Here is a 13757-nt window from a genome sequence, read left to right as displayed (position 1 = left end):
AGAGGGTACACCTCCCTCTTGATGACCAGCACACACACTGTTCATCAAGAAGGCAAACCTCCTCACACCTCCCTCTCAATGACTGGCACACACCGGTCATCAAGAGGGTACACAACCCTCTCAGTGACCGGCACACACTGGTCATCAAAAAGGCACATTTCTTCCCTGCAAGTACCCGCGGTACCCTCCGCGGGTGCCGGGTGCCGGTGCGGGTGCGGGTGTCTGTTTTGGGCGAAAAAACCAGGCGGTACCCGCACCCGCCGCAGGTACCCGGGTTTACTTGGCAATTGTTACTCTCCATGTCTGGGTTGTACCAGCCATTATGGGCACACATTCCGTTGATGCCTGGTACCACCAGGTCAAATTGGGTGGAAATGTGTGATCCAATCATACTAATTAGGTCAATCTTAAGGCTGAGGCGCAATGGGCCTGAAACCTGGTTGGGTGAACGCTGTTGCCACAATCAAAATTAAGGTTGTTGCAAAAGCTGCCATGGATTCAAGTGGCAGCGTGGTGGTAGTGGCAGAAGTGACAGTACTAACACTCTGACAACAAGAGTTGATTTGATAAAGAAGATAAAAGGTTGAATCCCCTTGGAGTGTTTTTTCCCCAGGCAATTGGAAATGCTGCACTTCCAGCTATCCATTGTCCTCAATCCCTCCGCTGTTGCATGTGCGCAGTTTGAGGGGCAAAGAGTGGGCCCCCCACTGCTCAGCAGCCTTTACTGCAGGCCAGGGGCCTTCAATTCCAACCTTTTTGACCCGTGCACTTGACGCAGGCTGGGGGTTCATGAGCCTGTGGACACAGCACTTCTGCTGATACTGGAGCCTGAGGGCTAGGTTGAGAATTTAGAGTGCTTTTTTGTGTTGTTTGAGGAAAATTTGTGGTTTTTGAATGTGTTTTTTGTACAATGGGGAAACCCTTGATCTTTTTTTGGGTGGTTCTGGAAAATCTGTGTCTTTAATAAACTTGGATTTGCATCTCTGATCAAAATTTGTTATAAAAATATTTGGAAAATTTGGGATTAAAGTAAAATAGCTGTCATATCCCAGCATGCCACCGGGATCAATAGGCAAAGACACATGTATACATAGAGCCATAGCCTTGCCCGTTCTGAACACTGATTGAGCAACGGCGCAACAAATGCAATACATGTATTGTATAAGCATATACATTGTATTGTATTTATTTTTGAATACAAATTGTCTTGGCGTATTGGTATTGCATTGGTCACCCAATAATTAAAGTTTCTAAAAAAATGTATTGACCATGCCAATCCACACATTTCAAAAAAATGTATTGACCATGCCAATCCACAAAATATTACATTTGGGGAGGGCAATACATTATTCAAAAAATACATTGTATTGTATTGGGTAAAAAATACAATACAAATACAATATATATGCTGTACAAAACAATACAATACATGTATAGTATTTGTTGCACCGTTGGATTGATGCAGAGAGAAACTGAAAAAAGAAGGGTTACTCATATCACGTTGTATCTCATCTGGCAATTGCACACGTGTCACGGGCTTGGTTCAAACAAACCAAGTTGGTTGTTTGGTGATCCACTCTGAACCTGGGAAATCATGTTTTGCAAAGTATTCAAAAAACGAAATTAGCATCAAGAGAAGAAGGTAATAGGGGAATTCACAATAGGACAAAAATAAAACTTTAGAGTCAATTTTAAGGCCTTTATCAACAACTTTTTAAAAATATGGCAAGATGTACAGGATTGGGTGTCCCCTGACAATCAGAGCAACTTCTTCATTTTGTAAAAAATTGTCCATAAAGTCCTTAAAATTGGCTCTAAAGTTTTATTTTTATCCTAGACCCAAAATTCATCCCCCATTGCCACCAAATTTCTAAAAACTCTGGGGGTTGCACAGGGTTGCATATCATAAATTTGCCCATTTATGATATATAATGGTGCATCCAAACAGAGCCTAAAATTTGCTTGTCAAATACAGTTACAGGTGAAAATACACAATATTTGCTCCTGAACCGCATAATTTCAACGGTAGCATTCAGTTTGCATTCAACAGACAATAGACATTTTCAGGCAGGGAAGTTTCTCCGGCAATAGATTCCGGAGATTCCGGCTTGAATGATAGATTACAAAAAAAAATATAAGAGTGAAGGACTGCCAAATATACACATCCGCTATGTCAGGAGACCTTCGTAAAGTGCGAAGGCGTTATGCTACTTATACACTAATCTGACGATCGACTTTTTCTTCAAGCATGATGTGTCTTCCTATATTTCATTGGGGTGAAAAAATGCTGATCATAATTGCAAAAAAATCGGCAACTTGAAAGTACTTATAAACGAGGGAAAATGTTCAACTCCTAACCCACTCCAAAAAGCCGAGCCGGGGACGGTCGATGCAGAGTTTAACAGACGATGATTTGAGAGGAGAAGCAGTAGTAGTAGGAATTGGATTTTTGATTGGGCTATTGGTGGCGGAAGTGTGGAGAAGAGCCGGGGTAGGTTGGACAATACAAGAGAGAGAGTGAGCGGTGATGGTTTGGTTGGGGTCTTGTTGGTCGCCAAGGCTTGTCCATTCGGCTCTGTTTTCGTCTCTAGCACTACTGGCTGTAGACTCTCGCTCATCCTCGTCGTTGTCTTCCCCAAAGGAGTCCAAGGACGAGTGATCAGCAGCCTCGGGATCGGAGAGGCCAGGATGGTTGGAGAGGAGCTTGGCAGGCTGGTCGACTCGGATGGATGTCGGAAGGACAGGTGGTAGGGAGGGCCGGGGGATGGTGTGTGGAGGTGGGCGCTCATCGTCGGTGAGTGCGCCGTCGGTGAGTGCGCCAGAGTCTTCAGACAGGACTTCGGGTGCCGACAGTTCGCTGTCGAGGTCGGTGGTGGGAGGCGTATCGAGGGACTGGTTACCGTCGATCCGGGAGCCTCTTTGGGTGGGGAAATGGGCCTTGACCATGCAGACCACTGTTCGCTGTGAGCCGGGTAGTGCAGGCTCGGAGGCGGGGGAGGCGGCCGGACGGGAGAAGGAGACGATGCCGTAATAACGGGCCACACAGTGCACCAGATATCGGCCGAAGGGGTTCCGGACTTCCCAGTTCAACATGTGCGGGGAGCGACTGATCTCGACAATCGACGGCTCCGAACAGGGCTCCGATAGAGGCTTGTCTCTCAGGGGCGCAGGCGAAGGCCAGGGAGTAGGCTCGACGATCGTCCGTGAGTAGTCCGTCTCCGTCGTCTTCCAAACCGTATGCGAGTCGATCCAGCGCGCCAGTTGCTCATCAATCTTCAGCAGGATCTCCTCCACCGGCCCCGGTCCACCCTCTACGGATGGATGGGCCCCAACAAGCCGCTGGATGTTCTTCCGCACGCCCTTCAAGGACCGGTTGAACGCGCCCATCGTCGCCGAAAACGGGTCGAGCGGGATCGGCTCCGCCGGCGGAATGTATAGCGAACTCGGATATCCTCGCGGCGGCGGGGTGGGGAACTTCACCTGCGGGTCTGCCGTCCAGAGTTGATAGTCCCGACTTGTCGGCCGACTGACATGGGGATTCGAGCTGAATTGAGCTGTTGTTTAAACGGCGGAAAACCAACAAATTAGGCTGGGCATGATTGGTTTCTTTGGGCAGGGGAAGTGACTGACCATTGGCAACCCGCTGCAGTCTCCGTTTGCCGATCGGCCGAGTGTCGGCGCTGGATGGGTCTGTTTTCTGGGGGCGATGGTGGTTCTTTGGGAGTTGGCTGGAGAGATGCTTGAGTTTTGGGTTGATGAGGATCGAAGGGAATGAGAGTGGGAGTGGTTCTGAGAGGAGGATGGTGGTGCTTGCTGCTGGTGAGTCCATCTCTGCTGGTGTGGTGCTGGCGGCAGAAGTGCTGGGCACCACCCGCTTTGAGGCAGCGGTTGGTCCATGGGACGCCCCTCCGCAGCAGCAGCCCGCCGGAGCCAATAGGGGGTTTCACAAAAGAATACCCGGGAAAGAGTTTGAGTGAACTCGAGTACTCCTTACTTGTGCTGCGCAGAAGCTGCGCACCTTAAAATTTATGACCCAAGAAATCTGCTCGAGTATTCCTTGGGTGATGGAAACATTCCCGGGTGCTTGTGACTCGCCCTACTCACCCACCTCCCGAATTCCTCTCAAGTCCCAGCCATGCGCAAGATCAGCGAACGTCAAGCAATCATCCGTGATCTCTTCATGATTCACGTTCTCCTCCATTTTGAAGAGACCAACAACCTCATCAACAATGCGCTTAACATCCCCTCGATCCCAACCCTTGGTACGATGCTTTACCCAAACGATGCCTCGGGGAGATTAGTGATTGATATGCTGTTTGAGGACGAGGCCGAAGTTGGAAATATTTTGGAATCGGTCCTCTCGCGACGCTACTTGAACGAACGACTCCCCGCAAGAACTCACGATGAGTTTGACTTGGGCCGGCTCTTTGACATGCGACCTGCTGATTTCAAACAATCCGTCCGAACAACGAAAAGTGGCTTCGTCTGGCTCCTCAACCAAATCATCGACAACGCAGTATTCCACAATAACAGCCGTCGACCCCAGCTTCCCATACTGCACCAGTTGGCCTTGACACTAGAGCACCTCGGATCAAACGGAAACGGAGCTTCGGTTGGAAGATTTGCTCGAAATCTGTCCGTTGCACACGGAACTGTTGTCAAAGTGAGTCGGAGAGTCATCAGGGCAATCAACAGCCTTGACTCCGAGTTTATTGTGTGGCCAGATTGTAATTGGCGACTGGAAATATCGGAAGTTATGAAAGAAGAAGGGTTTGAAGGTTGCATTGGATTTGTAGATGGCACAACAATACCTTTGTACCAACGGCCGGGACTCGATGGCGAGGTCTACTGGGATCGTAAAAAACAATATTCAATAAACGGCCAGATTATATGCGACTGCGACAAGTTTATTACCTCTTTTCTGACCGGTTGGCCTGGATCATGCGGGGACAGCTTTGTGTTTCAGCAAATGTCTGTTCACACCGATCCAGAACAGCATTTTGATGCAGGTGAGCTTCTTTGTTAAGATTGGTTATGCAAGTGGTTGCTAAGATTGGTGCAAATCATGTAGGACAGTACCTTCTGGCGGACACGGCGTACAGTTTAACGATGACATGCATCCCAGGGTACAAAGCACCGGCGGCACACGATCCAGTAAACTCAGATTTCAATTATTGCCTGGCTAAGTCTTGAGTGCGAAACAAACATACAATCGGAATACTAAAGGGCCGATGGGCGTCTCTCCAGCAACTTCGCCTTGGACTTTGGAAAAAAAAAGACATGAAAGAGATAGTACGATGGATCAATGTCTGCATTGTTCTACACAACATGCTTGCGCGGCTTGGGGATGCCTGGGACGAGCTCTGCGCAAACAAAGATAACATTCCAGACTCGGCAACCGCGGGCCCTCCTGACTCGGCCAGTGCTGCCGATCACCAAAAATTGGTCCAGCGCAAGTGCCTCAATCACCACCGTGCCATTGGGACCATCCCAAATAGGCTTTAGCTTTATATCTTGTTATCTTGATTGCTTTTTTTTAAGTAATTCATTGAATTTCTCTTTACGCTTGTAGACCATTTTCATGAGACAACAGTAATTGTTAACCAAGATAAAAAAGAGAGTTGTTCGTTTATTTAAGCTACTTGAAGTGTGAGAACCAAATACCGTAGTGAACGCACAAGATGAGCAACAGAAAAGGAGTACAAGATCACGCTCCATAAATCATACGCATCAATGACTCAATCTCGGATATTGTCTTGCCGTCAGCAAGCCATTCCTGTACAGCCTTTTTTCGCTCGTTTCTTTCTTTTGCTTCTTCTTGAAATTGTGAATGTTCGAGAGCAAATCGTTCGCTTTGCAATTTGTGATTGTTGTCCGCCTTGCGACGCTGCTGTTGAAGCTTCGCGCTCTCCAGTCTGTACGCTTTCGTTGCTTGGGATGATCTGATTGCTTCGTCTCAATTGTACTTCTGTTTCTCCCACTTCAATTCCCTAGCCGCCTTTCCCTTTGCCTCGGTATGATCGCGCTCGTCCTTTTCCTTTTCCCAGCTAAAGATTTCTTTCTCCTTTGTTTCAATGCGACCATACTTCTCTTTCTCCCAACTCATATGATTATCTAAGAAGCCAAACCTTTGCTCGGACGATTCCCCAAACGCACCAGCAACACTCGACATCTTGGATTTGGAAGATGCCTCCTTTGGTGGGCCTTCCCTAGTCGCATTACCGGCGCGTTGGTTAGGGAAACGCTGGCGACGAGTCTGGGTGGATTCAGAAGCACTTGTCGAGGGTGGAATGGACTGAGATTTTTGTCTGCAAACTGGATTGCGTGGGGTCTGTGGTGATAGATGCTCAGAGCTGTCTCGTCTCGAAGTATCCACACGGTCATCCATCACATTTGGTTGGGCCTGAGTGTTACCCCCGTCGGTTCTGGAAACAAGTGGTGGGAAGTCAAGCGGCGGTGGGAGTTCGTCGAGATTGTTCACAACATCTGGGATGAGGGTTTCTGCAGCAGTTTGATTGCGTTTTTCTTGGCCATCAGACTCGACCTGTAGTGATTGGAAATCAGCCCTGTTATCAGTGGCTTGAACTTCAATCTTGCTGGGTGATTGTTCAAGATCATGAGCCTTTACCTGAGATGGTTGGTGCTCCGCTTCGTCCTGGGTCGGCACCCAATCAGAATAAAAAACCTCAGGAGAATTAGATCGCTTGGGGTCTTCAGGTTGCTCCGTCCCACTGTCATCCTCTTCACTACTATTGTCGTATAACCCAGCACCTCTGCCTGGCTGATATTCGAGTAGGGGTGTGACATTGGGTTTTTTTCCAAAGATTTCGTTCATTTGATCATAGCACGGGCACTTCTCCTCAAGTTTCTGATGAAAGGTTGCTGGACCATTGCTTTCCTCAACTCCAGCACCCGTATTCTCAGCCCAGTGCTTCGCCTTTTGGAACCTTTCCTTGTATCAATCCATCCGTTGGCGGAGTTGCTTGCCCGTAAGATGCAGCCGCCGATTTGAGTGATCATTCATGTATATTGCAAATACATTGTAAGCTGCCAATTTTGTCAGATGACTACCCCCTACGGCGGGTTTTGATCCATCTCCGTAGAGCTGTGTATAGTTACTTTTTTCTTCGAGGTAAGAGCAAATGTTCTCGTAGTCTGACTGGTTGAAAAGTGGATTAAGGTCCGTCACCTCTTTGTCCTGAGAGGCAGACAATTGAGTCTGAGACGCATTTGATTGTGAACGGACAGCTCTAGAACCGGCGGATTTCTTCTTGGTTGCCTTCTTTTCGGCTTTCTTCTTTTCTTTCTTGGCTTTCTTCTTTTCTTTCTCGGCATCTTTGATTTGTCTCATCCTTTCTTCCTCTGCACGGGCAGCCGCCATTTCCTCTTTAGTTTGGCGTGCTCGCTTCTTCTTGGGCTCGCCTGAGTTTGCAGCTCGCTTTTTCTGAGACCCAGCCAAGGTGGTCGTGGCTGGTGACTTTGGCTGAGAATCGTGCAATTCTTGTGAGTCAACCGTATTTCTGGGCGCTCCGGATGGATTCACATCACTCATTAATGCGGGATCAAGTGGTAACTGGGTGTCAGCCTACGTGATGCCAAGGATAATATCCTTCTAGCTACACGTGGTGCAAGGCAAGAGATTAGAGTTATAAAACTCTAAGACAAAGTTATAAGGGTTAATTCCAACGTAAATGTTGGGAATTAAGGCGTAGAAATAAGGCAATTTGGGCCAATTTGGGCCAATTTGACGTAATAAAATGAATATAATTAATTCTAAGAGGGGCCTGATAAATCAGGGGTGTTTAATCCCTCTAGAATGAAGAACTGGGGCCTGTAAACAGGGGTGTTTCAAATCCCAGAAAGAAATAGCGGAGAATCTCAAGAGAAGGGGCTTAAACTTACTAGTATAAGACCCTAGGGGCACTTGAGGTTCTTCAGGCGTGAAGTTGGGCAGTTGGAGGCGCTCAGGGGAGGTAATCTTGAGGGCAGGGTGGTTACTGGACAGCTTCAGGGCGGAAATTGGGGCTAAAAATCACGAAAGTAGGTATTTTACCTGGCAAATCACAGGCTAAGAAGGCTGTTTGAAGGCGGGTAAAAATTCTAGTATGTAATGTAAAGCTGGGGAATCTCCTTTTGGGCGGAGAAAGGGCCCTTTATATAGCCTAGGCAGGCCTCCAGGGGCGCCCAGGGGACATGGGGACACTTGTGGGCGCATTCTGAGGCAATTTGGTTGCGCTAGAAGGCGCTGTGGGTCGTGGAACCTTGGGGCTTGGATACAAGGGTTGCCAAGGACCTTTTACAGAGGTTCTGCGTGATTTTACACGTGCCTTACACGTCATGGGGGCTGGTTTGGGGGTTCTGTGACGCTCATTTCCGTGAAAATGTGCCACAGAAGGTACTAGAACTGGCTTCTGTGTACTAGTACACGTGTAAGCAGTGCTTTATACATGTTCTGGAGGCGCTTATTGATTGCTCCAGTTCATTTGACCCCTTCTACATATTTACTACAGTTGTAATTTACGTGTAGTGAGGCTTGGGAGAAGCTGGGGCGCTTTCTAGTGTCTCCTGTGCACGCTGCAAGAGCTCTTTTCAGTCTAGAATGTTTTTATATTGAATGACGTGGTAATTACATCTTGTTTGGTGATTAATTACATGTGTACAAGCCCTATAACACATGTAATATTGTTATTGGGGCGTATTCTGGCCCATTCTTACTTATTGGTAACCTGAGCGCTTTGGTTGCGGGCTAGTTTATGCATTATGCATATATTTACACTAGGAGCGCGGGCTTGAGCTCTAGGCAACAAAGCACGCGGGCTTGGGTGCGCCACGCAACAAATAAAGCTATCTTTTGAACTGTACACAACACCTCAGTTACGTCACTGAAAATGGTTGTAAATATATGTACTTATATATATATGTGCATACAAGTGCATCCACGCGGGGCGTGATGCACTTGCGTAAACTTTGAAGTTAGTTTACACAAGGAAGGGATAATAATTAAGGGTACATGTAAGTGAGGTACCCTAGGTTATTTTACCCGTAGAATCAGAATCTTTCATAATATTTTACTTATTAATTACACAAAGCTAAGTAATTAATTATTTATAAGTGTTTTTAATGTTTTTTGCGTAGTTTTACATATGTAAGAGTAATAATGTCTCTTTCATATGTAAAACTACTTTTTATATTTTATTTGTATATTTTTATGTCACGGTGGCTCTGCCATAGTAGCCAGCTGACACTGGGACTAAGCTCAACAATCAGCAAAAAAAAAAAAGTATGTGGAGATGGAGAATAAAAAAGAAACTCACCATTGGATTGGCCATTTTGAAGGATGATGTTGCTTGGCCAAAGGGTTGTGGTGGGGTGGTTGGTGCTTTGGGGGTTTAGAGTTTGTGTTATGGTTGGTTGTTTGTAGAAAGGGGGTCTACGGTTTAAGATAACAAGAATTCTCGTCGAGTCCACTCGCGAGTATCACTTTGAGGCTGCTCGAGGTGTTTTCTCACTTAAAATTTAGGCTAATTTTTATGCAAGTATGGCACCCGCGAGTAACAAAATTTAGGGCCGCGGGAAGCAAAAATGCTTATTGTGAAACCCCCTAATGTGCGCAAGAAAAAAGATGATCATGAACCAAAGAGGAATGTTTGCACACATTTATGCAAATTTGAAAAAGATCACTGCCACATCAGTTAGCTGGTACATAGCTATGGCCTCATTAATCATGTGCTCTGCTGGTTTCAGATGCATGAGCTGCGAGAATTGCTGAGGAATTGACAATGTGAGCCGTGTGCCCTACTACAAGCAGTTTTATGCGCACACTTGATCTGTTTTTAATTATGTTATGTGAGATTGATAAACAATTTTGGTTTCCTTATCGTACAAGCCAACAAAAAAATCCCCATTTGATTGATTCAGAAGCCCTTCAGATCCAGATCTGAGCACACCGGCCCCAAATGGCTGCCAAACTGTGCATGCTTTGCATGTCGATATTTTGTAGTCCACCCTTCAAGGTTGGATACGAGACGTGATCCATGTAGACTCGGGTCTGGTTGGCAGTGCTTTGTCTGCCCTGACTCTGAAACACCAAAATAGCCAAAAAAAAGCTGGAACAAGAGGAATATGGACTCTTGACATTAAAAAAAAACACTTCCAACATTTCATGGAAAGAATGACACAGCTTGAGAGAGACTCATGGAGGGGTGCCAAGATCCGTCTGTATGTATGTACTCTATGTTTTGTACGAAGTCTAGGATTCCGAAAGCAGTTCGGTCACTGTTGAGGGTTAGCTTGGGTGTGCCATGGATAATCCATGAAGGCTTGACCCATGTCTTCTATGCACACGTTTCAACTTTCGAAGAAGAAACTGTTTCACAATTCTTCAAGCATTCCCGCCTCGATGTACATAGATGATTTCCTGGGACATAAATAAGTGACTCCCTTGGGCTAGTCGGGACGAAATTCCCCTCAACAACATCTCTGTCAGGCAGAGGAACAAAAAACAACAGCATGAAGATCGCCAACTATTCTCTGGTCCTACTGGGCTGGGTGACTACCTGCAGTGCTGTAGATGACTTACCACAGCTTACTAGGGATTTTATCTCTAATTTTAACAGTGAGTGAACTTCCTTCCTATGCCCTGCTGGTCCCTAATTTCGGAGGACACATTTTCCGATCAATAGAAAACGCTGGCGAGTGCACCACCCGAGAAGATATGCATGCAGCAAACTTGGGCTCAGGCGGATCGGCGGTCCAAGAGCAAAAGCGAGAAATTGATTTCCTCTCAACACTTGGCACTCATCCCAATCCTACTCCGTCGCCATCCTCCGGGAACTGGGGGGAAACTCATCCCCGAGAAGTTCCTACAGAGGCTCACAGTGGAACGAAGCGTCCTTTTGAAACTCACCTTCCGACGCCATCGACCAAAAGGAGGAAACAAGACGAGATTCAAAATCAACCGCAAACAATCGATCTTTTGCGGAACTTAGAACACGGTCCACCAGACCCCCAAACTTTTGATGACATCCTGCACAAGGCTGTATACGATACGAAAAGTGTTCTTAATCAAGCGCAACGCGTGTTAAATAGCCGAAGGATTACCGAGCTCCTGGAGCGGGCCGTGAAGTATGTTGAAACGCTAAAACCCCGGACTACTCCTGTTCACGTACAAAATGGGGGACATTTTGTGCCCCCGATGCCAGGCAACCCAGCCAGCTTTCGACAGCCTGTTTTCGTTCATGGTACCCCTCACGTTCCTGATCCGACGTCAGACGACATGGCCGGGCGTTTATCAAATATACTAGCTGTCTCCTCGCATAGGGCACAACGACATTCTGACTCGGCTTCTGTTCAGGTAGCAAATCAAAGAAATAAACGTCGAATAATTTTTGCTGATACTCGCACCGAGCAACAGAGGCAACTTCCGGCGCTCAAAACCAGCCGAACGGATAGAACTCATGAGGGATCTTCATTACGCTCTAACCCCAAGAACTTAGACGACTCTCTTGCAAACCTGATCTTCAACAGATTGGCTTCCCGTCAAAAAGAGATCGCAAAAGAACCTGTTGAGAATCCTCAACTCGACATTTCTCTTGCGAGTCAACCATCAAGTAGTCGCAATGACCAGTTTACGAGACTTGAATTTACTCATGATGTTCTTGAAGCACGCCGCTGGTTATCCGAAGACCAGGATATAATTGCCAAAATAAAAGCTTTCAATCCGAATGAAAATAAGCTCGTCATTTATGAGAAAGACTACGGCGGTAAAAACGGTGCTGTGGAGATGTTCTTGAGTTGCTATTATCGGACCAGAAATGGCGCGTCTGAGTTTCGGGAAATGATGGGAAACAAGGCAAGAAGAACGGCGTTTTATCAACAACATTTCCGCAAGTTAATGGAAAAACGTCTAGAATGGATTACATTTTGGAATCAAAAAACCAAACTCAACCTCAAGACAGATGCACCTATCCAGACTGGTGGACAAAGGAAGAAGGACAGATTAGGACTTGTATTCTTATTTTATGTGGAGATGATTGACTCAATACTTCCCAAAAGCCAAGGAATCACGTCGGATGAACACAATTCAAATATTCTTGAATCTGCCTTTGAAAATTTTGAAACATTCTTGAGGGAAAACGGAAAAGTAGAAAATTCGACGACCCTTGATAGTACATTGCTTTGGAAAATCTTATATTTTTGGATTACCCAGTCAGGCAGGGCTGAAGTAAAAAGAAATTTCTTGACTACCCACAATGATCGTTTTGCTTTTCAGGTTTTCTTCAATATACTATTCTGTCTTTCAATTGAACATTTTAACTCAAAACTCCCAACGCATAGCCCGCCTTCCATCAGTAATAATCTACCTATCTTATAACTAGCTCATAATCTTTATGGTAAAATTTACGTATGTAATTAACAATTTGATCACTGGTAAAAATGCTTCACGGAATGCCTGGCGTGTTTTCAATATCTTTAAGTTTTTTTTGGAAAAAAAATAAAAACTCATAAACATCTTTCTGTATGCAGCAAAAGGAAAAACAAAAATTGGGTGTCTCAAGAACCACGGGAGATGAGGGTGGTTCTGGCTTGCCTAGACTTTTTTTCAAAAATCCACCAAAAATGGTCCGGTTGGTTGATTGATGGTTCTGTACTCTGTCAGCTCTATAAATCAGTGCCATAGATGGGCTTCTAATTTTTGGTAGCTGGTACAGACAGCATCAAAACTGTAGGTTGGAAAATTTGAAGACTGAATTTAAGGATGGCGTTTGGGACCCGGGTACCCGTTGCGGGTCCGGGTACTGGGTGAATTTTTGACCAAAAGATGGAACCCGGCATTGCACCCGGCACCGCCTGGGCGGGTACCGGCGGTACCGGAGGCGGTATACCCGTGATACTAGCTCTCCAAAACATCCCAAAGCCCAGTGTGCCGAGAGGAATACATATCTCTCGGCAAGCTGGACTTTGACCAGCTTGCCGAGAGGTAAGTATTCCTTGCAGCAAGCTGGATTTTGACCAGTTTGCCAAAAGGAATACTTGCCTCTCAGTGAGCTGATTTTTTACACCAGCTCGCCAAGGGTAAGCTTCCCAGGGAGCTGGTCATGGCCCAGCTCACCAAGGGATGTATTCCTCTTGGAGAGCTGGTCCAAGTCCAGCGTGTCTTGGCACTGCAGCAATTGACCGCTTGGACGAGATTGTCCAAGCAGTTTTTGGACAGACTTTGTCTGATGAGTTGCACAATGTTTGAGCCTGGGCTGCCAGGCTCGTTGGACAAAGTTTGTCGGACTACTTGTCAGACAACTTTGTCCGCGCGGATAGTTGATGCAGTGCGGCAATCTGGTAATAGGTGGCTTAGGGCGGGTGCGGGCAGGCGGTACCTGGGTACCGCACCGCTTCTCCAGCCAGAACCACATACCTGGTACCGCACCCGGTACCGCTTGGCGGGTCACCACTATTTGTTATAACCTGGCTACTAGATAGGTGTGCAAAGCCTGTTATACAGACTATCTAGTAGCCAATTCCGGATTCCCGCCAGCTCCCCGCGCTTCTGTTACATTGCGACCAAATTTACATGTTGTCCAACTCCAACCGACTCAAGGTGCGACTCGAACCCCCAACCTGCCGTGATACGCGCCGCAGTTGTACTGTCGGATTACGTGCAATCCGACAGTACGGCCGCCGCGCACTGGACTTGTACAACAGCGGTGCTATGAACGCTCCCTCGGAGGTATGCGCCCGGTGAAAATTGACCGACATCCCGA

The 13757-nt window shown here is 46.7% G+C and overlaps 3 protein-coding genes across 3 annotated transcripts; 1 reads left to right on the top strand and 2 right to left on the bottom strand.

The window, feature by feature from the left end:
• Positions 1-2346: 2346 nt before the first annotated feature.
• PtA15_1A752 (uncharacterized protein) lies at positions 2347-3829 on the bottom strand (the record flags this gene model as incomplete). Its single annotated transcript, XM_053165812.1, has 2 exons — positions 2347-3554; positions 3631-3829. The coding sequence occupies 2 exons, from the start codon at positions 3827-3829 to the stop codon at positions 2347-2349; spliced, it is 1407 nt and encodes a 468-aa protein (XP_053016966.1).
• Positions 3830-5956: 2127 nt separating this feature from the next.
• On the bottom strand, positions 5957-7552 carry PtA15_1A751 (uncharacterized protein; the record flags this gene model as incomplete). Its single annotated transcript, XM_053165811.1, has 3 exons — positions 5957-6544; positions 6629-6781; positions 7247-7552. The coding sequence occupies 3 exons, from the start codon at positions 7550-7552 to the stop codon at positions 5957-5959; spliced, it is 1047 nt and encodes a 348-aa protein (XP_053016965.1).
• Positions 7553-10509: 2957 nt separating this feature from the next.
• On the top strand, positions 10510-12306 carry PtA15_1A750 (uncharacterized protein; the record flags this gene model as incomplete). The annotated part of the gene is made up of 3 exons (XM_053165810.1): positions 10510-10615; positions 10683-12167; positions 12272-12306. 3 exons carry the CDS (start codon positions 10510-10512, stop codon positions 12304-12306), a joined length of 1626 nt encoding a protein of 541 aa, XP_053016964.1.
• Between the last annotated feature and the right edge of the window lie 1451 nt (positions 12307-13757).

This window comes from Puccinia triticina, chromosome 1A (assembly GCF_026914185.1).
Source record: "Puccinia triticina chromosome 1A, complete sequence".
In the NCBI taxonomy this organism is placed as follows: Eukaryota; Fungi; Basidiomycota; class Pucciniomycetes; order Pucciniales; family Pucciniaceae; genus Puccinia; species Puccinia triticina.
The sequence above is the reverse complement of the archived record's forward strand: the minus strand, read 5'-3'. Positions and strand labels throughout refer to the sequence as shown.